Raw genomic sequence first — 27,834 nt, 5'->3', positions numbered from 1 at the left:
AATCTTTTCCTGTTTTTTGTTGGTTTGTTTGTTTGTTTTAAAGGGAAAAAATCACTGTAACTTATGCCCTCATCTCTTTTCTTCCTGAAGTCAAAGTCAAAGCCTACTCTGTGAATCAGGAATCATGGAGGCAAACAAGTAGGTTAAGGACTTAAATTGCAAAATAAATTACAGTCAGAACCATTTATTTCATTACTCTTCTAAGTGCTAGCACACTATGATAGAGATTAGATGTTGCTAAGGGACTTTCAGGAAGGACTTAAATTTGCAACTTTCTGTTCCGATTAGGATGGAGCAGGAGACTGAACTCTCTCTGAGCACCTTGACATCTCTAATGAGAGTCTTCTTGAGGAGCTAATTTACATCTATTTAAGCAAGGCTACTTTGTTACCTTATTCAAAGGCTGCTCCTTTCACCTCTACTAGGAGAGTGTCAGTCAAATGCTCCATAATGATCCTGCCAAAGGTGGACATTGTGCCAGCAGGAATTACTGTCTGTCTCACTTCACCTCCGTGGTGATGCACGAGCCAGGACTCCCAATCAATACATGCATGACTGAGCCTTGGATAATTGTTAAGCCTGATAAGGTCAGAGTTTATTTACACAGGAGAATGTTCATTAATATAGTTTTGATTCAGATGCTACTTCAAAAGAAACAAGAATTTCATTTCAGAAAAAGCTCAAGTTCTGGATTTAAATATCCAACTTGTATGCGTAAAAACACTATGAGCATGGAAAGAAGAAATGTCATTTTTAAATCTTCAGACCTCTGAAAGAAAATAATAATATGCACAGAGACTAAAAAAAAAAAGGAGAAATCTTCTATTTTAGAAAAGTCTTAGAGGATATTCTTAATTCCCTTTGAAGTTGATGTTAAATATGTGCTTAACTTTTTGCCTACTTGGAGAATCAAATCAGCAGCATGATAAATAATTTCTGCCCAAGAGCCTGCTGGACCAAGGAACAGTTAAATTAAAGAGGTACCATGAATAAGTCATGTTATAGCAAGAACTGCTCACTCCCACAGACTACCTAAATTAATTAATCTTCAGTGGATCCCTGGTATTTAAACAAGTAATGTGATCCTTCTGTTTTCCCAACTGGCAATTTCAAAGTATGGATTCACAAGCTGGACAACCTTGGAAAAGGCACCTGACAAGACTGGAGCAAAGCCAGGAATTATACTGCCAAACTCAACCCAAATACATCCAAATTACTCTTTGTTTCTTCTGAATATTCTCTAAGTTCAAGGTGTCTCTCTCATGATGGGATTTTCACCCTTTACCTGGGAGGACATTCCATGGCAGGGATAAAGGATGGCTTTGTCATCCTCTTCAGCCCCCTGGTCCAGGCAGTAGCCACTGGCTTTGCTGTTCCGCACCTGGAACCAGATCAGAATGAAAACGCTTCAGCTGGAAATTAATCCCCATTTCAGTCCAGCCCAGCTAAATCTCAGCTGTGCTAGAGCTCCTGAAAAAACTACTATGTAAAACTGCTCTCTGAGGGACACATTCTTCTCCTTCAGCTATGACAGGGTGCCAGCAGTGAATCTGCTCCAGGAAAAGACATTATTTGGACAACCTGCTGTCTTTATACACCTTGGGTCAGAGGTACATTTTTGACAATTACTCAAGGATCAGAACTTCCTAAAATTCACCCTAAGAAACCCAGGCCAAGTTTTGCTCCAAATTGTCAATGTGCAAACATAAATTTTCACCCTGTATGTTGAGAATGTGGCTTAACAAACAGGATAGGAGCTACCCAGGATTGGTGTTGGATGTGACGTGCTTTTGTTTCTTCCTGTGGCTGATATAAAACCAAAAAAGTATGTGAAAAATTTTTATCTGAACTGAAAATATAGTACATTGTTATGTACAGAAGTGACATAAAGCACATTTTATGAAAAGGCACAGGTTCAGACATCCAAGGAAGTAAAAAATTTCTGTGCCTCCCTAGACAAGAAGAATTTACAAGTCTATAAAAACTGGGATGGAGCTCTTGTGAAAACTCTTCCAGCCTTTCTCTTGAGGCTGGAAGCATTACACGCATATTTTGAACATAGAAAAACTTTAGAGATATCATAAACAAGAAGTTATTTAGACAGACACATCAAAAGACTCAACAGGTCAATTTTGGTTTAGACTGTGAAGTACCTGTCTGGCCACCCCCATAATTTAGAAACAGCAGCTGCATAAGGTTTCAGAAAAAAAATCAGTATATATTTCTTCAGATTATAGTGTACAAGCATAACAGGGAATCCAATTGAATAAGGGGGCCCACCAACAACTAAATTTCAGGAGGTTTATTTTTATAGCTTGGGTGCTATAAAGGCTAAAGAAGATGAAGACAGCTTTATGAGATGGCTTTAAAAAAAGGGGAATTGAGTCACTAGGAAATATTCTTTTACTACTGTTTCAATCTGTCTCACGTCTACTCAATACATTTATTTTTCTTGAAACTCACAAAAATCCAGACATCTTTTCCTCCAGGAAAATAACCAGAAGGACTTTACAACAAGCCTGATGTCATTAGGATAAAACCTGAAGACTAAAAGGGACCTAGGCTGGTTTATAACAGGTAAACACCTTATGTGGCTTTATTCTATTAAAAATGTTAAAGAATTTGATACTTGCATCACTGAACTTCCTGTTTGACTCAAGAACCTTCTATGTGACAGCTCAGGAGGAACAAAATTTATTTTAGAGCCCAGATTGCTCAGGGTCTGATATAATTGACACAACATTGGCATTTCTGCCAATGTTCTCCACTGTTAACAAACTTCTCAGAGCTGACAGATACCAACAGCTCCTCTTGAATTTACTCAATGTCTTTTCTCAGTTCCTGATGGGGATAGTTATATTAGGATGCAAAGTGATATTATGGAATAAAACTTCCACTTTGTATCAATGTCTCAAGTGCCTGACTTATTTTTGTATGAAGTCAATCAAATGGAAGAGAAAGGAACAGTCTCCATTTAGCTGTCTCGTGGGAAAATATATTGCCTTCGGATTTAATTGCAGCTCATGTAGACAATTATTTGAGCTCTGTTGACCACTGACGTTTTCTTTATGATGTCTGTGGCATCTTATTGGGGAAACTGATTGGCTCAAACTTATGTCTCAATGTTTTAAAATGAGAGCCAAGGAGGTTGTGTGTAATTGTCAGTAAGGATGACTTCATCTGTGCTGCAGCGTCTGTCACAGTTGAGAGAGCCACGATACTCAGAATATCACCACACAATTCCAGAAGGCTTCAACCCATACAGAGTAACATCATATTACTTCAGAAGGCTTCAAACACCTGCCCTTCTTGTTCTTTAGCCCAACCCTTTATCCCCCTCATGCTGATGCATTGCCCCTGTGTGCCCTCTGTTCCCTTTGGTGGTTGCTCAGTGCCCTGGGCACTCCATGGCTCGTTGTTTCAATGCTGCTCAGCTGCTGCTCACAGCTGTAGCTCACTGGGGATAGGGCTCAGCCACAGCCCCACTCCCAGTCACCACAAACTGTCTACCTACAACCTGCTGCCCTCCAACAAAAGGAACAGGGCTTCTCAAAGCCACACTCCTTAGTGTTGATTAAAAGGAGGGGAGGGCATTTTTGTCACCACTGCTGTGCTGATGTGTAATTGCTCTGTACATCCTGATAGCCGGCTCTGAAAGCAGAGGAGTGCTGGAGTGCAGCTGTGATGTGTTTCCAAAGACGTGCTGTACCTCTCCATAAGTGACTGTGTTATTGTAGACCCTCATCTCAGGGTACACGTTCTCCAAGTACCACTTAAAGCTCCGGCACTGCAGTCGCTGTCGCAGAGCAATTCTTTCAGAAACGTCTCCAAAGTCAACTCCAGGGTTCTGCAAAGCAGAAAACGAATAAAGAAATCTCACTGCACTGGCTTTATGGTTGTTATCTTTACTGAAATCAAATTGGAGTGTATTTTGTGTACCAAGCTGTATTTCCCCCTTTTCCTTCTTTTGTTGTAAGCAGCAGCTCATCAAACAGCTGGTGCTGAGTGCAGACAATAAATATTAATGAAAGCCAGTGGAAAAAAGAGAATAAAGAACAAAAGAAACCCCAAAATAAATCAAAATAATAAGAATACAATAAGAATGTTGTTACTTACAGCAGTTCTAAGTGTTTGCAATCAATCCTGAAGCCTTTGTTTTCAGATTCATTTAGAATTTAGGCAGTAATTCTGATCTAAAATATGGCAGCTTGGTCATGGTTTACTCCAGTAAGAGATTTGAGTATTCAGTGAAGTAAATGATGTCAGAACAGATCTGTTGAAACTTCAAAGCGAAGCTGCTCAAAAATCATTAAGCTCCACTAAGCATTCATATGGACCAGCATTCAGTTTTTACTAGAACTGCAGCTCATTTGCAGACTTGAGCCATAGAATGCAGTTAAACTCAAAACCTTTATAATTCTACTTCATAATTTAATTCACATTTAAATACAAATCCCATGAAAGACACAGGCTGGAAGATTCAAGTTCATATGAACAAAGCCATTTAAAACTGGTGAGTCCTGAGTTAGAGTCTGTTGATTTAAAGTGTCATAAATCATCACAGTTCAACATTAAGACAGTAAGAGTTACCTCATCCAAAAACCTTTTCTGACACTATATTAATCAAATGGACTGAAACTGGGGAGTTTTGCATGAGATCTCTCTGAAGTGCCTTGTGCTTTCCCTCCAGAAGAATATCTGTACATTTTACAGATTGTTTCTAATGCAGGGTTCCAAGACAGCAGCAAATCTTAACTCAGGGTTTATTAAGATCCCCAACAGATGCCTGGTTTTCAGGAGAGAATACAAGTGTGATACTGAACAGGTTTTCCTATTTGCCACATAAAGGGTTTGCAGTGCTCACTGCTGCTTGCCGATGCACGTTCTGTCAGGAGCCCTCAGTGCAGCATCCATTCAAATGAATGTTAATTTACATGGTACTTGAGGCTGCATGGAAGGAGAGCAATCCTCTGAGGCACTCAGTGCAATAAATCATCCAGTGTAAGATTCCTTTCTTACTAAAATTGTCGAGGAATAAATCATAAGTGGGAATATACCAAGTATTTGTTTAACTGGAATAAAGCTGTGCTGACCTGCTGCTGAAGGTTATAGGAACATGATCTTGCAGATGTGCCCAAGACCATCTGCTGATCTAGAAAAACATTATGCACATGTTCTCAATAACCTGTGAGTTGTGAAAAAGATGGTGGGAAGAAGAGTTAATGTGGAGAAGTTAAGAATATAAGTTGTAGAAGAGCTAATTTGGGTTGGTTTTGTGGTATGGGAAAATGCATGTGTTTTACCTGCCTCTTTTCTGCCCTATTTAAAATGAGGCAATACAGTGCCCTTTTTTGCAGTGCTGTTTCTGCAGAGCACAAGAGCAGCAAATGGAGCAGCTATGAAAACAAATTGAGCTGTGCTCACCCTCTGTGCCAGCTGCAGCCACCATGGGCAGGTTACAGTGTGATGGCCCAAGAATGAGATGTCCACAGGATTTACTTTGTGGACATATTCTTTTTAACTAGCTAGCAAGGTTTCTAATTCCCCTGCAGAAGGTTTTTGTGATGGCTTATGCCAAAAGTACAGTTCTTCTGTCATCTGTATTGAATAACGTCATGAACACCAACTTTTCTCAGCTTCTTTTTCCTGAGAGCTAATAGGCGGATTTTTATGATATATATTTTATCAATCAATCAATTTATTTTATGAAAAGGAAATTTTAATGTTCAGTACTTCTGCTGACTTTATGTTTTTTATTGTAGATGTGCCTGGGTTTTTTTAAAAGCTCTGCTGTATAGCTCAGTGCAGAAAACTGCATCAGTAAGTAATCTCAGAGAGATTAAAGGAAATCATGTTTTGGCGTAAATGCTTATTTAAATATCATCTTTTCTCAGAATTCATTTGCACATGCCATCAAGCAAGCAAATTTACAGAGGTTAGTTTTTCATCTCCTAATTGAAAAATGACCATTTTAGCAAGTGTACTTTATGTGTTCAGACAGGGCCAAAATGCTCATAAATTTTTAATGGACACTGCACTGTATTCCTCCTACTGTCACAGAAATCTTGTGTGAAAAAAGTGATGCAGTATTGCCTTTTTTTAAGGGAAAATAATTCTCTGCAATTACCTCTTGTGCCAAAAGAAGTCAACAAAAACACATTGCACAGTGTCCAATATTGAACAGCAGTGAGGGAATTTAGAGCTGTGAAAATATCTGGCATATTCAGACATCAAATGGACAAAGAGGAAACATTGCTCCTTTCCAATGTGTATTTTAAAAACTGTAAGGGGAAAGAACAAAAACGGGGTTTCATGTATTAACTAGGTACCAAAGTATGAGTAGGTATTTAGGACACACTAAATCTAATGAAGTCTTTGACAAGACTCCCATGACTTTGATGAACTCCAGGTCATATCTGAATATTCCCAGACACCTTTGGGTTTGCATATTTCCTGTTCTGATAGGAACATTCCTGTTCCTATTTGCTTCAGCTCTGGCCAAACCCCTGCTGTAAGGGTTAATTAAACCATCCTTACCTACAGATCAGTGTATGCTACCCCTCAGCTGCTCTCCCTGTGCCCTTTCACATGAATAATTTGGATGCAAACACAGCCAAGGAACACACCAACAGCCAGCTTCCACCTGGCTGGGATGTAACATAAAACTCTTTCTTCAAGAATTGTGCTCAGTGCAGATGTAGCATGTGATATACTTACAGAGCTAAGTGATAAATGGAACCCACAGTTTATCTAATATTTATATTACATGGATTCCTAGAGGCCCTCACATGCCATCTACAATTCATATGCACAGTGAGCAGCAGAACGTGCCCACATTGCACCTTTCAGCCTATGGACAATAAAACTATTTAATGTGTGATTCTTTTATTGCATACTTCGTTTTTTATGCTGGTGAGGTCTACTGAGTCTCACAATGAATGATGATATTTATTTATGGACATTTCTGTTGTCCCCACTGTTGTAGCATATGAACACCTCAGAGTTTAACAGCGCCCCAAATTAATGACTTCTAGGGGAGCACATAAACCTGAGACATTTTGCTCTAGTTAAATTATAAATCTGTGTCACTGCATACAACAGTCAGGACTGAGTGCACAACTAAACTTAGACTGAGGCAGCAAGTTCTCCTGGCAGAACTCTCTGTACTGAGCATGCACCAAAGCACTTTCCCTGAGATTTGCCCAATTCGTGCAGCTGTAGTAACACCCTTCCCCTGTCACTGTGATATTTTCTGAAAAATCCCTTCGCCAGGATTCTTCTCCTGAGAAGATGAGAAGCCTCAGCTTCTCCATGTTTTGCTCCTCTGGAATGTAGCCTGGAGATCGTTTATCCAAACATGTGAATTGTTTTTAATTAATCACCAATCACAGCCAGCTGTGTCGGGACTCTGGTCAGTCACGGAGTTTTTATGCTCATTCTTGTCTAGCCTTCTGATGTATCCTTTGTCTTTCTTTAGGATAGTTTTAGAATATAATATAGTATAATATATAATATAGTATAATATAATATGATATAGTATAGTGCAATATAGCAGAGTATAATATCATAAAGCATAGTATAATATAGCATAATACAATATAACATTACATAACATAATATCATATATCAGCCTTCTGAGAACTTGGAGTCACTTCTCATCTCTCACCTCATCCTGGGGACCCACAACACTGCAACATTCACTTCAAGAGCTAATTAGGAACAGCTTTGTGTTTCTGCCTGTGCTCAGGCCAGAGTGTGGGCTGTACTCACTGCCATGGGGATGTTCCAGGCCATGTAGACGTGAGACTTGAAGTCGTCCATCCAGACCTCGGCGGCGCGCAGGGCGTTGCGCTTTGCATAGTAGTCGATGTCGTTGTTGTAGGGCTTCTTGGTGCGCTCGATATGCGCCACGCGGGAGCAGGGCAGCACCTCCATGCTGCCCCCGCACTGCCACACCTGGGGGAGGCACAGAAATCATCTGTCAGAACACCCAGGATATTCCTCTGACTGCCCTGGATGGTTTGAGACCCTGGCAGGGGGCTCAGAGACCTTGGTACAGAGTCAAAGACACCCGTGCCTTTGATTTTAGCCCATGGAAAAAGTGACCAACTTTGTGTGAAGATTTACAAGCCACAAGGGTTTGAGTAGAATATTAGTGAATTTATCACAGGGTGAAGAAGTAGAATTTTGGAGATTTTGAATGGGGGTTCAAGAGGCAAGATGGAGGAATCTGGGCGTGTCCTGTCTTTCTTCTTCTTCCTCTTGCTCTCCATCTTCTGCTGTGATGGTGACACCTCTGGATTGGTTTAAAGTAGAGAGAGACTGTCTAACATAGGTGATAGGTATTGGAAAATTATTGTAAATAAAGTACATGTAGTTCTTAGTATCAAAAGATAACACCACCCTGAGGGCGGTCAGTGTGCCTCAACCCGACCTGCTGGACAGACCTCCAAAAGAGAAAGTATTAGATAAGAGAAAATAAACAACCTTGAAAACCAGAGCTGAGGAATCCCGACTTCTTCGAGTGCAGGGCTGGGAAAAAAGAGTTTTTAATATCTCAGGAGCCATTTCAGCAACATGAAACCTGAGAAACAGCCATGTGGCTTCTCTTTCCCCTCCAGAGGCAACACAGGTGCTTCTGTGCATGTGCTGTGTGTAGGGTGTTTGCCAGTCAGTTCAAAAGGATCACCCAATTATCCTCTAGCTGCACATGGCAGGTGGGTCTGAGGGGAGGCAGATGGCTGCATTAGGTACATAAGTTTAGAATCCTTAAAGGGACAAGTCCTTCACCACAGTATCACTGTTCTTGGGACCATCAGGCAGAAAACAAATTGTGAGGTGGTAACCTCTGCCATGGGTGCTATTTTAATCGAGTGCTTGTTACTGAAACTTCAACAAAAATCAGCTGTGTCATCTGGCTGTGTTTGACACATGAATGGGGTATGGAAAGGGCTCTAGGGTCACCACAGAGCCTTCTCTTCTCCAGACTAAACATCTGCAACTCTCTCAGACTGTCTCCACAGGAGAGGTGCTCCAGACCTCTCATCATCTTATCTCTGTGCCCCTGAGCTGATGAAGAGGGCTAAAAGGGGCAGAGTGGAGGCTGTGTCACCCAGCCTGCCCAGACACCATGGAACCCACAGTGTGCAATTTTCTCCCTGCTGATTGTTTACTGTCTGAGCTCCACGGCAGGGGGCAATGAGGATTTGTCTCTTTGCATCAGCAAGATCTGGAGTGATGCAGAGTGTGGGAGGCTTATGGATCCAGCTCCCTCAGGTCTGCACCTAGTAGAAAAATCTGAAAATGAAAGATATAAAAATATAAGCAGTAATCCAGTACTTTCTAAGGTTGCCTTTTACTGAGGATAAAAACACATTTCCATGAAGATGCATTCCAGAACTATACTGGGGCATTCTCCACCTAACCTGCCTTTTCAAGGACAAAGATAAAGTGCTTGGGAAGTGGCAAATAAAATCTCTGCTCTGGCTTTTCTTTTTTTAATACTTTGTTAGGCAATATTTACTTGCTGCTTTCCAAACAGTTCTGTAGTAAATCACGGGCTACTGAAATTTACATTTGATAAATGGAATACACTGAAAAACACACTGCTCATACATTTGGACTGACATGTGCTGAGGGTTTCCAGTGCAAAGAGAAAGTGCTAAAAAAAAAAAAAAAAAAAAAAAGAATTAATTGATTTTCACAATCAGAAGGAGAAATGAGCAGTACACTTTAGTATACTGCTATTTGCCCAACCCAACCTGAAAGTCAGCTGTTTAATGCACAGCACATTTTTCTTTCTATTGATATGCTTAATGACCTTGTAACTCTTATTTATGTATTTTGGTACCAAGGGCAAGTACATTATCTGAGTGACAGATTTATTTCCTTTGAATGCCAGTGCTCACACAAACCTGAAAACGAAAAGCTACTAAACTGCAACATTAAAGAAAACAGTTTAGCTCATCTGTAAATTCAACACAAACAGTTATTTATCAGTGATAAATTCTCCACAGATGAAATCCACAGGGAACACAGACACCTGGCTTTGAAGGAAACACAATAAAAAAGGCAGCAGCAGCCTCAGGCCAGATAAATCTCACTCTGTCTGATCCTGGTGCTCAGCTCTCAGTAGGGGTCTGCCTGTGGTGTGACTGCCCCATCCATATTCCCTTGGACTGCTTTTCCCTGACACTCAGTCCCTTCCCTTTCCCCTCAGCCTGATTTCACTCTTTAAAGAGGCAACATCTGCTGAGGAGGAGGAAAGAAGGAAGGAAACAGCCAGAAAATACTAAAGGAAACTTTTCTTCCTTAGAAGATGCTGAAATTTAACCCAGATGACTTGTTATTTTTCTGGGAGTATGTAACTTTTAACACCAGCAGGGGATGTTTCCCTGGATAAGATTGGTATTTCCAATCCCAGAGAAAGAGAACTGGATGTAGAGCACAGGGGCAAGGAATCAGATACCCGTGTATCACCAGGTGAACATCATTGTGCCACCATTTCTCCACATCCCAGACAAATGCCACAGCTCCTCAGCTGTGGGAATTTCTTTCCAGGCCAGATAAAGTCTCCTGTTTCTCTTCATGAGGATCAGGTGCTGTTCAGGGGAGCACAGACATGACCCAGTCTCCTCACACCCTTTAAGCACATGGCTAAGTACAGGGTGAAGATTTTGTCTCCTTCCCTTCCAGCCCAATAATTACTTAAACTTACACTACATAGAAGAGTTTCTGTAGTAGAATCAAACATGTGCATCCAAAACTGGGCAGCTGAGAGCCATTATGTGAGATTTGGAGGAATACTCGAGACTTGGTCTGGAAGGAGGAGGATGAGATGTTCAGCTCACCTTCTCCTCTCTGGACACAGAGCTGAAAGGCAGAAAACCATTCCCTGTCTGCTTCTAACAAAAGGTGAAAGAATGAGAAAACTTTCACTGCATGAGTCAGGTGAGAGACAGGTGAGTCAGCAGCTGATCCTGAACTGGTTGATTCCCATCCTCTTTTCATTCTCAAAACTGCACTTAATGACCCATTTTAACAGTAGCAGACAACACATTTCCTTCCACATCAAACTATGAAATTATGCCAGGGAAATAATTACATGCCTCTGTAAAACATTTATCAAGCAGGGTCCTTAAAGAACCTTACTGGGGGAAGCAAACTATTTCTAACTGTGAACATGAAATGATGCCCAAGGCCCTCCAAAGAGACACATTCCAGCAATCAGAGAAAACTGCCTTCTGTGTCTGTGGCTTATCTTCTGGGATAACAGCACATTTCCAGCCCAAGTTATTCCTCTCATATGGAGCTGCCAACAGTAAATGTGTGTCTCAAGGTTCATTTACTGAGCTGGTGGAAGGGTTACAGTCTTTGAGCTGCTGCCCACAAGGCTGCACATCGCTGAAAATCCCACTCTGCCTTCTTTTCCCCCATGCAGAGGCAAATTCCTTAGAACAATTTTTTTTTTTTTTGGCTTCCCAGCATGTACTCATCAAACCTGTACAGTGGGGCAACAGCCCAGGCTCCATGTAAGGCCAGGAGCAGCAGCAAAGCAAGATGTGTTCTCCTTGACTGGTGCAGCTGAGCAGCCCAGGGACTCAGCTTTGCCTCTGTGAGCATCTCACTGTGCAACATTTTAAGACATGATCAAGTAATTCCAAGAGACACTTAATTTATTTGCTAATTGTAGCTAATTTCTAATTTCAGCACTGCTCTTTAGGCTGCTATAAACAAAATTGATGGCAATTTAAATGTTACCATAGCCGTGTTACCTTAGCATTTTTACTGCTAATTATCTCAATCAACTTTTCTATAAACAGACATATTAAGTATTGAGAAGAACAAGTACCCCCATCAGGAGTAAATTACAAACTGAGTGATTATGTTTGTGGCTTGCACTATAATGATTTACTGACACCAATTATCAGCTATTCCTGTACACCTGAGGTGTGGCTGTCCTGCAGGAAAATGTTTATTTATGCAGCAGCCAGCTGGACATCACATTTTATGCATCAGAGGAAATCTGAGATGAGGCCGTGTCTTGTCTAGCATGGCCTCAGTTGTGCATCAGCAAAGCTCTCTGAAAGCAGGTTGGGTACATTATTTAGAAAGGCTAAGAAGGTGCCAAGCTTTAATTCTTGCCAAACAAGAAGAAATTTTCCAAGGAAATGCATTTTCCCACAAGTACTTTCTACTGAAGATTGAAACCATCTTTATCAGGATTTAAAAAAATTAAAGTTAAAAAGAGTTAAACAAGCCTGGCCACCACTAAGTAGGAAGTTGAGCTGGGCTAATCAATTCCTAAATCTTGGCAATATACATAGAGAGAACATTGCTGGTGTGTTCTCCTGCCCTGCAGGTGAGACCTGCTTCCAACAGCATCATGTCCTGCAGAGCGAATGTCAGAGCTCAGAAATATCCTGGGATTTAATATTTGCCATTTTTAGCATTTTAAATATTATTCCTGGGATTTAATATTTGCCATTGGCAAGAGAGAAGCAACAGCTCCCAAGAGGCTCTTGCTAATTAAAGGGAGGGCTCTTCCCTCTCTATGGACTTGGTGCTCTGTAAATTGAATATCACATTATTGTGTACACTGGAGTGACTGCACAGGACTATTTAATTTGGTACAGATGATCTCACCATAAGCAAAATCAATAGGTAAAAATAAAAATGGCATCAGTATGAAGAAAAAGCTGGGGAGACAGTTTGAACTTTGAAAACCTAGACTGGAAGTAAAGATTGTGGTCCTTAAGAACATTGTACCTTGCTGTGAATTTTGCAGCTTTAACACCCTGGTGCTCAGTGAGAGAGAAGAGGGAGCTCTGCACTTATCCTCCAATCCTTAAGGGATGTGCCAACTCTTCTAGTGCCCACACTAGAACCCAAAAATTAATAGGAATATTGCACACTTAGTATTCTTGCATCTCTGATATTGCAATTTATGTAGTTCACTGAAAACTGATCTTTCACAGTAATTTATAGCCTGACATTTTCTTGTTTTCTAATGGAATCTTATGGATATTCTCTCCTGCATGTATTCTCAGAGCTGCCTGGAGAGTCATATTTAATCAGCTGCGCTAGATAAAGTGCTCTCTCTCTGTTTTTCACTTCACATAGGAAGCTGTTAGAGACTGGGGAGCTGTCATAATCAAACACATCATATGGAAAAATTAATCACATGCTCTCCTTTTGTTCATCAAGTGCATTTTTATCACCATCTTTAAAGGCAGCCATAATTATGGTTTAAAAAAGTCCCAACTGTCACTTCTCAAAATAGCCTGTGCTAGTTAATGGTGCACTTCTAGAGCAAAAATCTTTCCATGCTGGGACAAACCAGCTCACATCAGAGAGACTTTTAGCTGCCAACAAGAGACTTGAACACAGGAAGAAATCACATCTCAAGATCCACAGATCTTTGTTTTGTCAGAAGTTTCAGGATAAACTTCTGACCTATGCTTTCAAATTACAGGACCCCAAAGGGTCCTTGGTTGACTGATACTGACGCTGACCCAGTGACAATCCTTCCTTTTTGCTCTCAACTCCTGCTCAAAGCAGTTTGCAGATAATCTGCTCACAGCAGTTGCAGAGGGAGTGTGACAAAACCTCAAATATGAAAGTTAATTCTGTCATTAGGAGTCTTCTTACCCTGCATGTGTCAATGCCCATCCTTTACTCTTGCCCTGGAAGGCTGGAAACACGGAGCAGTGTTTTTTCACTAATGATTTTTGGAAGGTTGCATTTCACCTGGGGCTCTCCTCATGTTTTTTTCCTGGCTCAAACAGCAAAAACTTAATTGGAAGAGAGAAGAAGAGATATGAAGGATAGGGAAGTGCAGCCATACAAGTGTTTAGGATATGTCTGGCTCTAGTATTACTGCTTTATGATTATTATTTATATCAATATTTCAGTTGTCTCGATGAGGAATACTTGGAAGCTTGCTGCTTTTCCCACAACTATTACAGTAGAGTTCAAGGGTGTGCTGCAAGATTCTCCTGCAGAGTCATTTAAAGTGAATTTCATGGCAGACTCAAAATGATACCTTTTCTTTATAGAAAAGTAAAAGAATTTTTTCATAGGTACTTGATTAGCCTTTAAAATTTGTTAGAATTTTTTGGACTTTGACCAAGCTTTGATCCCTTGGGGTTTTTTGGTATTTACAGATGATTTGCTTTCAGAAAAAAAAAAAAAAAAGGCAGAGGAACAATAACATTCTTGCAATGAGACACTCAACACATGCATGTTTTATATTTGTCTGGTGGCTTTTCAGTAGCAAAGTTAGAGGCTGTCCTTCACATGTTTCTTAGAGGTTACACAGAACCTCAAGCCAGTTAAGATCTCAGATGTGACAACAGAGAGAAGATAAAACCCTTCTGTTAACCCTCTTAGAGAGGCAAACAGATAAGCAAGAAGAAATTGAAACATGTTCTAGAGAAACTCACACTCAGCAACTGCTATCTTGCTGTAAAGATAAACTTTGTTTGTAAAGAGCTAGGGCTGATAAATTAATAGACTGGCTGCTATGTGAGGGAGGAGATAGGATTTAAAATTATATGAAAAATGCCCCACATGCTTTAACCACTAATCCCATCTCCATAAACCCATATTTTGAACAACTTTTACAAAGGGTAATGCACATTTGAAAAGAGCATGTCTGGAGAAGAAGCAAATCTCTCTTCTGCAAGGAAAATTCCAGACTCTCTGAAATGCCTTGCTGGTGGAGGATGGAAATTCAAAACCCTTCCAAGGCAAGAAGAGCAGCCTGACCCTGCACAGGCAGGATTCCCTGTGCCACGCTGGGCTTTACACACAGACCTCACATGGCAAAGAATAAAATATCTTAAGCTCCAAAAGGTGGTGGTGGTGGTTCAGGAATTGTTGTTTCCTCCAGGGGAAGCCCAGTCAGTGCTGGACAAGCTCCCCCTGCTCCAGCCTCCCTACAGCACTGCCCAGGGTCTGGCAGGCAAGCAAGCACTGAGCAATGGGAGAAGGGAGAAAGGACAGCCAAAGAGCAAGGTTTTCATTTGCAAAGGCTTGTTTTTCTTAGCAAATTAATGAATGTTGGCACCTCAAAATGCTCCAGGAGATGTTAACGGCTCCTACCACGTAAATGACAGGCGTAGGAAAGAGACTGCTTTGAGGCAAACCCTCAAACTTCATAGGCTACAGATAATAACTCCATTTTCTCTGAGTTCTCCTCAAGTCTAAAAGAGGCTGCAGATTTCTTCTGGTCTAGTACCATCCATATATGTTGTGTTTTGCAAGCACAAATCATTTTTCCTCTATGAAGTAAATGAAATTTGGTATCTCTAATGTAGTTTGCTAATTGTCCCAGGCAGATGCTTCTCATAATGTATTCCTTCAGAATGCATTTGATGAGAATAATTTTCTGCTTTCTTACAAATTTACTCAACTTTTTTCCCAAATCAATAGAATCACTGTCAGTCATTTCTGTAAATATGCCAGCACAGATCCTGTTTGTACTATAACTGTTAAAATTCAACAAATTGGCCTTGGAAAAATACAATCTATATGGGATATATGAAACAGCAATAAAGACCAGCCTGTTATTCCTGTTCCTCACATCTCCTTCATTTGATTGCTTTAGGTTTTTTCTCCTCACTTATCCCAAAAGACCATAGAGAAAATCTCCCTCTAAGTTCAAACCCCAGCAAGGGATAAAGTCTTATGTACACTAAGCTTACATGAGAAAATCTGCAGCTGAGCTCCTGCAACATTTAAGTTCTTAGGAAAATACCTCTTTTTGCCAGACAGTGCTTTAATAACCTGCACCAAAGCACCAGGCAATGCTGACTGCTCGGCTCAGCAGCTGGAACACAAGAACAGGACACTCACTGCCACAGTCCAGCCCACAGAAAATGCCCAAAATTAGATAAACTGAGCATGGCAGCAATCTCCAAACTACATTGAATCTCTGGCAGATGCCAGGGGAAGATCAGCAAGAATACCTTAGGTCAGACTAGGGATGCCTTGCTTGACATAGAGGTGTTCACATGATCACAGAAATCTTTTGAAGAGCACAAAATTAACCCTGCAACAGCATCTCCCTTCAATTGTCACCTAAGCTAAGCCAGAGGGAGAATAAAAAATAGAAGTTAAACTTTTTCTTTTTTCCACCAAAGTGAGTTCCCAACTTTCTTGTGCAATACCAGTAGTTCACACTTGCAGCCTTTTGCTAATGAAATAATACTTACTGTGTGCTCAGCCTTCAGTAAGAAGGGTGAAAAATGATAAAATGCTTCCTGACATTTTAGCTGAGACCACAGGGAGGAAGAATAAAGAGTGGGATTTATTGATGCTTCAATTAGAATAAAGTCATTCTTGAATGAGAAAATATTGAAACAGACTGACTAATGAAGTGATCACAAAGGGTCTTTTCAAAGGACCCTAAGTGGAGTCATCCTCATTTGTTTTCTCTTTCCACAGCAGACCCTTAAATGATCTTTGCATATTGTCTACACTAAATCCTGCAGGGTTGCTATTTCATTTTAAAGAAAAAAGCTTTTAGGCTGCAAGGGATTAATTCAGTGAGAGCTATTATGCTTATTGTGGCTTTGCTGCAGAGCCAAGGGATTTACTATATGCTCATTAGATCCTGCTTTGTTCCAAAACAATCTTTTACGATGCAAATTTCAGCATGCTGATCTACTTAAAATAACATTTTCCAAAAAAAAAAAAAAAGGAAAAAAATAAAGAAGAAGAAGAAAAAAAAAGGCTATTAAAGTAAAAGCTTCTTCCAAGGCAGGAACACTACAAATTCAGATTAATTACTAATGTTTTAGACCATGAAAACATCTGATGTCTCAGCTTAAATTCAGCTTTGAACATAGTTACAAGAAGTCCCAAGAACTTGGTGTTAGGGGCACACAGCAACACCATGGGTGCTCAAACAGAGCTCAGAGGCCACATTGTGAGGCTGTCACAGATGAGGAGCAGTTGTCACCTGGCTGCTTGGTGGCTGAAGCACAAAAGGTTTGATTTGTTCAAGCCTTGGCACCTGAGGCACCAGCAGAGATGTTCACTCACACGATGAGAGCTGGGAGTTCTCCACAGCCCTGCTCCATAACGATCCCCAGGGCAGTGCTGACACCAAAAAAGAAAGGAAAGAAAGCAAGGCAAAAATGGGGAAAATGGCAGAAAAATGTCAGGACCCACTGTCCTCAGGCTGGATGTGTGGCACTCAGGGAGCTGTGGCACTTTCCATCTCTTGTCAGTGCTCTTTAAACTCACCTGCAGACTACTGAGGATGAAGGGGGCACTCCTGTTTTTCAAAGCATTAATTCCACCTTGTTCCTGCTCTGTGACCTTCCTGAAGGAGCAGTTGTATGAACACAACCATGAATATTATCATCCAGGAGATCTACCTGATAGCTCATCCTTAATAGTTCCATAAATCTTGCTAAGTCTTGGTGCTGTAGGTGTACAGCAGAGATAATCCTGCTGGAAGGAACTGTGTGAACTCATCCCTCACCTGCACAGAGCCCAGCCAGGCTAGTGACACCACATTAAAGCATTCTGTGCCCTGAACAGCAGAACTCAAACTGGAATTTGCACTGAAAACTGATCTCTAGAAGGAAAATTAGTAAAATATCCGAGGTGAGCAATAAGAAAAATATCAGTTAGTATGGAAGTACTAACAAATCATTACAGTAATTCTAGGCAGCCCTTCCCACACTCCCATTCTGAATTAGATCAGCAAACTAAACATGCAATTTACACTTTAAAAACTCACAAATCATCACCTGCTTATAATGGACAAGTTCAGCTAGAGCACCTGCTTACTGAAACAACACACAATTACTGAGTTCAGCTGATGTCCTGTTTTTAAACAGTAAGTGCCAAATGCTTAATAACCATTAGATGCAGATGTGTGTGAGCATGGCTGTCACTGGGAATGCTTATTCACTTGGGATGAAAAATCCATGATTAATATTCTCCTCCCAGGGCTATGGGAAAGTGCCAGAGGAGGGGCAATGCCCATAAAGGACTGCAACAGAATATTTGAGACTTGTCTGAAACTTGAAAAATGCCTCTGCCTACACTGCACTCTCACCCAGGCCCCAGCAGCCTTGGCAAGCTACCTGAGCTGCAAAAAGAACATGAGAAAATGCAAAAACCCCCTCTGGTGAGTCTGTTACAACATGCTTTGACTTTACTTTCCTGACTATCAGACAGCAGATGTCTGGAGTGGTTTTTAGATACCTCAGAGAAAACTCAAAATGGCACAGAAAAGGAACTTTTAGAGAAGAAAGTGCCACTATATCCTAGTGATTCACTCTGCTTAAATGCTTTATTGCTGCTATTAATGGACAGATATTAACATTAATCATAGGCTGTGAAATAAGTGACAAATGAAGCTATTTTGTACATCACCTAAAGAGCTGCTGAGGAGATGCAATTTGGGTAAAACACAAAGGAAAAAGGCTGTTTGTGATTTTGATGGACAGCTCCCTAAAGAATCTCCAAATTCCAGGACTGCAAAGTAAGCTGTCACATTTGTAGATTTGTTGCCTCTCCAGGGAAATTTGAAATGAGGTGTATCACCAGCCACAGCCTTTTACTGGTTCTTTTAACTTCATTTCTTCAAGATCAGTTACTCCATTTACAAAGATTTAGATTAGGGTTTGCTTTAGCTGACAAATTGTTTTGTTTGGTGGATTTTCTTTTTGGTTTTGTGTTGTATTGTATAATGAAACCAACAGAAGTTTATCAGTGGTGACATATAAAAGACTTTGCTAGGCATGTTTTTATTCTTTAAGGTACATAGGCCACATTCCATCTAGCATAAGGATGGGAAAGTACACACACACACATTTGGCAGTATTTTTCCCAAGAGTTAGAAGTGTCCTCACAATTGAACTCTGCAAATATTAGCTTCAGCTTATTGGGAAGATAGTGTCCCATATTATAAAACTGCTGAGCAAATAAGGGATGTTCTTTGTTTGCAAGAGATTTCTAGAAGTTAAATATATAGAGATACAGATATGGTTTCAAACTGAACCAAAATGGTGCTTGACATTTCAAGGTGTTTGACAACTCAAAGTATGGATTGAAAGTTCATTTCAGATCCAGCAAAATATTTTGTTTCAACAATATCTGAAAATAACCTTTTTGAGGATGTAATATAATGGCTTCTCCTTTCTCAACACATGCACTCAGATACACTTCCTTGCCAAATCTATATTCTTTCTCAGATAAATTATTTGGCAAATTAATGTCCCATTATAGACAAAAAAATCATTAGTTCATTACAAAGAAGGCATTAACATTTACCTTTTGCCTTTTCACAGCTTCCCTAATTAAGTCATTTATCACAATTCTTCACTTGTATCAGCACAAAACTTACCCTAAAAGCATGTCAGATGTGACCAGAAAAATCCTGCATTAGAATAAATTCAGAGCTCACATGGTGACCCACAGCACTTTATGTTCCCAGCCAGTGCCTGTACTCTTACATCAGAATATACACTTCAGCTTGGCTAAAATAAATAACTAAAAAACCCCTCCTCTGTTACTCCAGTAACTTTTTGTTTCTGTAGAATGTCAGTAATCTTCAAATGCTACTTTGCTTCATTAAAGTCTGAATTTCCAAGAACTGAAAGAGAGAGTGCCACAGGGTTAAGCAATTCTTTTATCACATGGCTGATGTGTTTTATCCCTGCTGGGTCACAAGTCCTCTTCATTTACTGAGCTCCAGGTTTCATCCAGCTATTTATTTGTGGAGCCTTTGTTGTAAACATTCTAAGCTGCCAAAGAAATTATCAAGAGTCTTTCTTATTCAACCTAAATACAATTCTGTCAGAAAAAAAAAAAAAAAAAAAAGGTTTTCTGGTAAAATGGGATGGATGATAAAAAATAACCCAACCAACCAAACAATTACAGGGGCTGCATTGCTTTGCCTATAATCTATAAGAAAATCTGAAAAAAAATATAGCTTTACATCATTTTTATGAAGGTACTTTTCTGGACTTGCAGTTCATTTAATTTTGCCCTGGAGCACGTTTGCTGTGAGTAACATGGAATACAAGCCACTTGTCTGTCCTCTTGTCTCTAAATAATCTCTTTTCATCGTCGCAGAGTCAGGCTGTCACAAGCAGCTAATACCTCTACAGAGATAAAATAAGACAAAAGCAATAACCACACTCAGCCCCCTGGGGATTTCTTCACTAGCTCTAACTACAGCGTCCACTCTATCAAAATCCCGCCTTGTTGCCCTGTGTCAATGTTTACATGCTCTGCTGCTTCTACCACTTGTGTTTTCAGAGGGATTCCAGCCTTATCAACTGCTCTGTCAGCTGATGGCAACAACTATTTCCTTTCCCCATCTCCCCTGCCTCTGTCACCTGCTGCCAACCAGCTCAGTAACAGCTCCTGCTCTAGACTGAACTGTGCTGAGCAAAAATTCCATTTTTACATGAAGGATGCTGTGTTTAAAGGAATAATTCAAGTACTCTGAGGCACAGGACACAAAGCCCTTTCTGCTGCTTTCTTTTTGTCCTGTGTCCAATTGCTCAGACTAAACTGGAGGTTGGGTGGTTTATTTTGGCTGGGCCAAGTAAAGACCTAATCCCAGAGCTTTTGTGCCAGTCCTGGTTCATTCCCCCTTCCTTCCATATTTCCCCATCCCTGCTGTTTGAGCTGGCTGTGCAAATGCTCCAGAAGTTGGGTAAATTATAATTCAAGATGATAACTCTAGTTTAAACACATAATAATATATTAATATCTATATAATAGATAATAATAATATCTAGCATATATTATATATATTATTATATATATTATACATATAATAATAATATTATATTGCATCATTTTGACATTTTTGGGAAGGCTAAGCAAGCAGCTGATATTTAAGCAAATGGTAATCTCTGTTTCAGAATGAAGAGGAAGAGGAGATAATATTTCTGGTAGCTTTGCTGGAAACAAAATGCCCAACCCTAATTTATGTTGGCATGGACCTGTTAAAGGGTAAATTTCAGTTTTTTAAAAGAGGAGTACTGTGGCTGTTAATGTGGCAGCAGTTATGGAAGCCTCAATTACATCCAGATGCATTTTGAAATACCAGGAGCATTTTGTCCTCTGAAAGATGGACATGGACAGAAATAAATATTTCCTTCCATAAAATGATCCTAACACAGCCAGCTGTGGTGAGTCTCTGGAACAGGCAGAGAGCTGCTACTCATTAGCAGATCTCTGCAGGATTTCTGGCTAGAAAACATCAGTTCTGCTCAGTATTTCAAAATTAGTGCTCAACCCAGTCTTTCTCACCTTCCTTGTTTTGAAGAGAAATCCCCCTTGGTGCTCTGACAGGAGCTGAGCAGCCCCAGGTGAGCCAGGCCAGGGCCCCAGTGAATTCCCAGCCTTTCCAGGAATTTCCAGGGTCCCCAGAGCTGCTCCTGGAGCATCCAAAGGAGCTGCCAGGCAGCACCAGAAAGCTCTGCAGATAAACCTGTCCCGTGTCTGCACTTGTCAAAATGCTCAAACAGACAAGGAAAAGTCCTTGTCTTCCTCTGACAAATTAAATGTATTTTACTAGTGTTCCTCCTAAATAGGAGAAGTGTGTTTTTTAACCTCAAAAATGTGCAATAGAGTGAGATGTAAAAAGCCCAATCTATTTTCTGAGAGAAGGCCAAGAGACAGTTTAATAAGCAGCTGCACAGGAAGAAATTCCTGCTTGTAGCTCTTTAATGTAGCAGAAGAAGACATAATGAAATCTAATAATTGGTAGATCATGTTAGAGAAATTCTGACTTCAGAATAAATTGGAGCTTTTTAAACAACAAAGATGATTATAAATTGAACAGTTTGCTGATACCACTGTGGCAAATTCTCTAATACTTTGAGGGTTTTTGCAGTCAGAGTAGGCATCTTCTAAAACCTGCCAAATTCTCCAACAGAAATGAGGGGGCTCTCTGCAAGCTGCTGGGTCAGGATCTTGGCCCTTCGTTAGCCAGTTTAATTAAAGAAGCCTGATGGAAGTTGGGGAATTTACCCTTGTACATCAAATTCACAGAGTATCAGGAAGGAAGAAAATATCACAGCTCAAAAGGAAGTCAATCAACTGGCAAACTTTGCTTTTCCAATTCTGATAAATTATACAAAACTTTTCTGTAATAAAAATTAATCAGGCAAGCTTCCTAGCCTGGGCTAAACTCAGCCTAATGATCCTTTGATGTAGAATTAGAATTTCTTCCAACAGTATTTCTTTCCTCAAATTTCTCACACTACAATTATTGTAGTTACAGGGCAAGAGATACAGGTGGAGATGAACAACTCCTTCATGAGCTGGAAAATAATGAATGCACATTGCATCAACTTCTGGTAATCCAAGAGAGAAAACAACAACCTCTTACTCTGCCTGTCATGGCTAAAGATGTGCAACAAACCAAAAGTTATCAAGCAGAACACACTTATTGCACCTGTGAGTGGTACAGTCATGGTTTAATATGGTTTAATAACCATGGTTTTATATTAATAAACTCAAGAGTAGGCGGCAAATAATAGTTATAACTAAACAGGAGTGACCATGGCCAGGGCTGAGCTTGCTGTGTGACAACAGCTCACAAGCAAATGTTCTGTAAATGTCTCTCTCCAGCAGAAAGTGGAAACTTTATTTTGAAGCTGGCCTTTGGGACAGTCATTACATGATGCTAGGTTAAAAGTGAAGTAAAAAAAGCCAGCAGCAGAGTTACTGGTGTGGTGAGGTGCTCCCAAACCCACCCTCTGTGAGGGCAGAGCAAAGGCACCTCCAGCCTGTCAGGGTGACTCACAGGACTCCAGGGACTCTGAGGTGTCCCTGCAGGGCCAGCCCAAGGCAGAGGTCAGGAGATGTAAAAAGCCCAATCTATTTTCTGAGAGAAGGCCAGGAGACAGTTTAATAAGCAGCTGCATAGGAAAAAATTCCTGCTTGTAGCTCTTTGATGTAGCAGAAGAAGCCATAATGAAATCTGTATCCCTATATCCCTGTGGGGATTATCTCAATTTGGACCTTACTTCCAAATTGCTCTCCATTGTTAACCCTTAGATTGCCCTTTGCCTGCCTACATAATGAAAACATGCAAAGAGAAACTTTTTCTATGCTTTGAGATCGTTAGGAAGCGATGCTTGGCTGCTGCTGCAGCATGGCCTCACTGAGGGCAGGAGAGCAATTTGCAATTGCCTGTAGTTCCAGATCCAGCCAAGCACTTGACTGCTTGCCTAACTGCACAGCCCTGTGTTATTCCATTGACTAGAGCAGGACCACTCACACAGTTAAAATTAAATGCCTGGTTAAGTGCCTTGTAGGTTTTTGGCTTGTTAACAATTCACAGCCAATACCTCAACCTGCTTAGGCTGTCTCTCCTTCTCACTGCAGTGCTCCTCTGGAGTTTAAAAGCTCCTTTTAACTCCAAATTGAACAAGTAAATGTGCTCCTGAAAACACCCCTGAGAAGATCTACTGAAGAACCTGCTATCTTTCCAACTTATGTAATTTTTTATAACAGATCTGTACATCACACTTATCTCATTAGCAGTCATCTCCTCAGGCAGCACATACAGTGTGGGTGGGTTTTCCTTTTTTTCATTTACCTAGGAAGTCTTGCTGTCTCTAATTCTCCATGAATCTCATGAATTGCCACTGAAATCTTTATAGCTACAGTAGCCTGGGATGTAATGTTCTAAACCAATTTTATATCCAATAAAACAATTTAATACCTAATAAACTTTATGAAGAAAGTGGCACATTTCTAAGTAGTGCCTCTTGCTAATGAAATCAAGCCAAAGATGCTTGAGGGAGAAAAGCTCCCTGTCTGTGGGTAGCAGCCACAGACACGGATTTGTGCTGACACTCAGGACATCAGAGACCCCCCAACCCACTGGTACAATCTGATTGCCCAGCCAGGTTTGGCAAAGCTGTACCAACACTTCATCAGTGAAGAATTGCTAATTGTTGTCACAACAGGCATAACGCCCTGAAGTGTTCGGGTATGGAGGGAGAGTCAAAATGCCCCAAAGTCCAGTGAGGGGGCAAGGAGAGCTCCTGCCTCTGTCCCACTGACAGGTTTTACTTTGGCTCAACTTCCCAAAGGCACAGGCTTGGCTCCCCAGAACAGCAAGGCTGGAAAAGGCACAGAAACAGTCTCTCACCTTCCTAGTTCAGCTAAAGAAAGTGCCTGAAAACCACCACAGATGTGAAAAATGAGAGTTCATCTTGCAAGAACTTTCTGGAGCACTCACACATTGACTATGAAAATTCTGGGAAGAGATGATTTTTGGGTTTCATTTGAACAGAGAACAGCAGACGTAACCTCAGGATGAAATCGGCATTCTTGAAAACAGAACTTCATTTGGGAGAACAGTCTCATCATTTTGCTCCACAGAGCAGCATGTAACAGATCTAATCAAATAATTGTAATATGCTTCAGCTAGAAAGAAGGCTAAGGAAGAAAAACTGTGTGTAAAGGAAAAGAGGATGGGTCACAATAGCAGCAATGACTTATGAGGGTTATTTCTCACATCTGAAAGCCCAATAACTCACAAGTACCCCGGCCATAAGTGAATTATATGAGCCTTTTGTGCAAGTAAAATTTTCCATTATGTACCTAGTCTGATGCACTGTAACAATTTGTCTCTTTTCACAAAATCATAAGGAATATTTCCCAGAGAACATCAAAAGCCACAGAGGGTAAAAAGCTTTCTTGCCTGAGAAAATGCCCATACCTCAATCATCAACACTGCTCTACATTTAAAGCTGCTTCAGTGCAGAATGCTTTGGATGCTCTCTAGGAGGTGTGCCCCACAATACATCATTGACATACAGTCTATATCCTCTGTTTCCTTCTCTTTTTTCCTCTGGCACTAAAACTAAACTGCACTTTCAGTTTGGCTGCTGTCAATTTGCATTGACTCACTGACTGTGGTGAAGTTACTCTGAATCCATACCAGCCTAAAGGCAGGAGCTGGCCAGAAGAACAGCTTTTGTAATCCTCCCCTGTCACCTGATTAGTTATCACAACAGGACCTGAGAATGCTCCATGATTTCAGCATATTAAAAAAAAAAAAACAACTAATAACAGAACTAGTGGTGTGTATTTCTGCAATTTGCCTCTTGGAGTAGTTTGGATGCTGTGCTCAGTATGTAGTGAGGTGCTTCATGTTTCTAAACTTACCTTAAAAAAAAATGAACTTTAAAATGAAATTTCTACACTATTTTTTATCTCATAGAGAAGCATTGTAGAGGGTGATCATGTGCTTTCAGGAAAATAGTACAGATAATAGACCCGAACTTCATTTCTCAGTTTCTCAGCTGACACTTCCAGGGTTTGAAGAAAAAGTCCTCGATGTCATAATGACTGTAGAGAAGTAGGGACCTCTGAGTGATCTCATTCTGGACAGAAAACTGCTCCAATTCTAACCTCTGACTGCTTCAAAGGCTAATTCAGAACAGCAGTCCCTGTTATCTAAACCAAACTGGAAAATGCCAGCCCTGATTCTTCACTCCAGCTCAGGATACCACAGCCTGAAGAGACCAATTTGTGGCCCTGAGATACTCGGTCTTGTCTAAATATCTGATGTCTGGGCTTTATACTATAGTAACAAAATTTGCACATTCCCTCCTGTCCATATTCTGCTGCGTCATCCATTTCTTCATTTGGAAAAGAAAAATGAAGAAACAGATGGGTGCACAGGCTTAAACACAAGCACAGGTTTAAGCATTTTCCCTGGCCTGAGTGGGAAGTTAAAACTGTGCTCAAAAACCCCTATTATCCAGGACTGGAATGAAATCTGCCCTGGGTGCTCTTGCATCTCTGTGAGATGGATCTGTGTAATCATCTTCCACTTAATCAAAACACAACGCAGCAGAGCTGTGATTACACAATTTCAGATGACAAGTAACAGTCCTCATCATTTGTTTTGATGAATTCTGAGTTCACTATGTAGATAACATGGTTAATTTGTTATTCAGATATGGCTTTTAATCATTGAAGGACATCCTGTGTCTGACCAGGAAAAAAAAAACCCAAACAACTCAACAACCAAAGTAACAATAATCAAGAAGTATTTGATAAATGTGATATGTTTTGAACAATTTTGTTTAAGGTGTTGAGCTTAGCAAAAGCAGGCTAAGATAGCAAAAAATTTACTAATCAATGAATGGAAAACCCTCCCTAATCCTGCCATGTTTCACTTTTCTGATATTTCACCTCTGCAAGTTGCTGCACAGGAGTCGGGTTTTTTTCCTTAAATTACAGTCGTTTTGTATTCTGAACAAATTCACTTGCTCAGCAAGAGAAATGACATTAAACTGCTGACAAAATGTACAAAGCAGAGCTGGTTTCAGATATTCATGCTTTAGACTGTGTCAAAAGCACTGCAAACATTAATATCAAACCATGACTACTTCTAATAGAAACCATGAAAGGAGCCAAAATAAAGTGTGTTTTCTAAAGCAAGAAGCTGAAAAAAAAAACCCACGTGTCTCAGCATGATAAAGAGACAGTGGAAAATTCAGGTACTGATTTCATGGGTATTAACTATGCATAATATACCTGTGTGAGAAGGCAGCATAACCTTGTGGGTAGGGCATTTTTGTAAGCCTGAGAAGAGGAGCTGCTTCTGTCAAAAGCAGAGCTTTGGAATCAGACACCCCACACTTCAGTGTTCTCCAGGTAAAAGGCAGATAATAAAATTTCCTTCTGTGGAAGACACAGGAGAATCAGAAGCTGAAAAAATACAAAGCAATTAAAAGACCCTGGAGTGGGTTTTTTTTTTTTTTTGTTTTGTTTTTTAAAAAAACAACATCAGGGTTTTAAAATACTGACAATTTGCTCACACATATTTAGGCAGGGCTTTTTGTGTTGATTTAGAGTGAGGGTCCTCCAGATATCCCTGATTATTGGTTTGCACATGGCAGATCTGGGGCTCCTCAAAGTCAGCAAATGCGCCTCTTTTTAGCCACCTGCAGTTGTTTCTCAATTTAGCAGCAGCAAGAAGATGCTGGCTGAGCAGGGTGACCCCCTTTGTGCTACTCCCTGCTTCAGCACACTGTGCAGCACCTCACTCCTTCTGCTGGGTGGATCATCACCACTGGAAGAGCACATGTCATTAAATATAATTGTCCCCTAACTGAAGTGTCATCTGTGAAATGGTTACTACTCCCAGCAATTTGAACAAGACACATATTAGGACAAACCAGTATTTATGTCTGCAATGGATGATATCTACACCAAGAATGAAGTAAATTGTTCTTCTTTAAGTCTTTGATCTTTAAGGGCAGTAATTTAAACCATTTATACACAGTGAACATTTCAGTGTATACAGCTTTCATCATTTTCAGCCATTTTTAGCCACAGAATGGGCCCTGTCTGTACTAAGGTTAGCATCAGGGTGACTGCTTTCTTCACTGTTTCCCTAAGCAAAATTAAAAGTGGCATCAGGTACGGGGAGATCAAAACTTGGCTCTCATGTAGGTCCAGAAGAGGAAATTCAGTGAAGCTTGAAGGAGAAATTATTTAGTCTCCAGCTCCCCTTGCCTTTTTACAACCTGAAAAGAACCAAAGCATTTACACCCCAGCTGCCTGGTGGTCCCCTGGCTAACTTTAGCACCTGGGGTAGGTTTGAGCACTCACAGTTTGCTCCAAGTTGTATTAGCCTGGCCCATCTGTTGGTGTGGAAAATGTACCTGCAAACACAGAAGCACTGGAAGTGCTCGGCTGTGCCATTAGTGAGGTGATTAGTGGCACTGGCAGGCAACTCTTGCACTCAGAAGGAAACAAAATACCTTTTCATCAGCTGAAACACAGAAACTGAACCCATAAACATAAAGCATCTGC

General features: G+C 40.5%; 1 protein-coding gene across 2 annotated transcripts in view; it reads right to left on the bottom strand.

Annotated features, from left to right (window-relative positions):
• Nucleotides 1–27,834, bottom strand: part of GALNT9 (polypeptide N-acetylgalactosaminyltransferase 9) — a 132,310-nt gene that overhangs the window by 11,171 nt on the left and 93,305 nt on the right. For both annotated transcript variants that reach the window (XM_066562024.1, XM_066562025.1), the window contains 3 exons: nucleotides 7,771–7,956; nucleotides 3,710–3,847; nucleotides 1,286–1,381 (listed from right to left, as the gene is read on the bottom strand). In XM_066562024.1, the coding sequence (XP_066418121.1) occupies nucleotides 1,286–1,381; nucleotides 3,710–3,847; nucleotides 7,771–7,956 (420 nt within the window). The remainder of the gene's footprint in view (nucleotides 1–1,285; nucleotides 1,382–3,709; nucleotides 3,848–7,770; nucleotides 7,957–27,834) is intronic.

The sequence above is a fragment of the Molothrus aeneus genome, chromosome 18, assembly GCF_037042795.1.
Source record: "Molothrus aeneus isolate 106 chromosome 18, BPBGC_Maene_1.0, whole genome shotgun sequence".
In the NCBI taxonomy this organism is placed as follows: domain Eukaryota; kingdom Metazoa; phylum Chordata; class Aves; order Passeriformes; family Icteridae; genus Molothrus; species Molothrus aeneus.
This window is presented reverse-complemented; position numbering and strand designations above follow the sequence as displayed.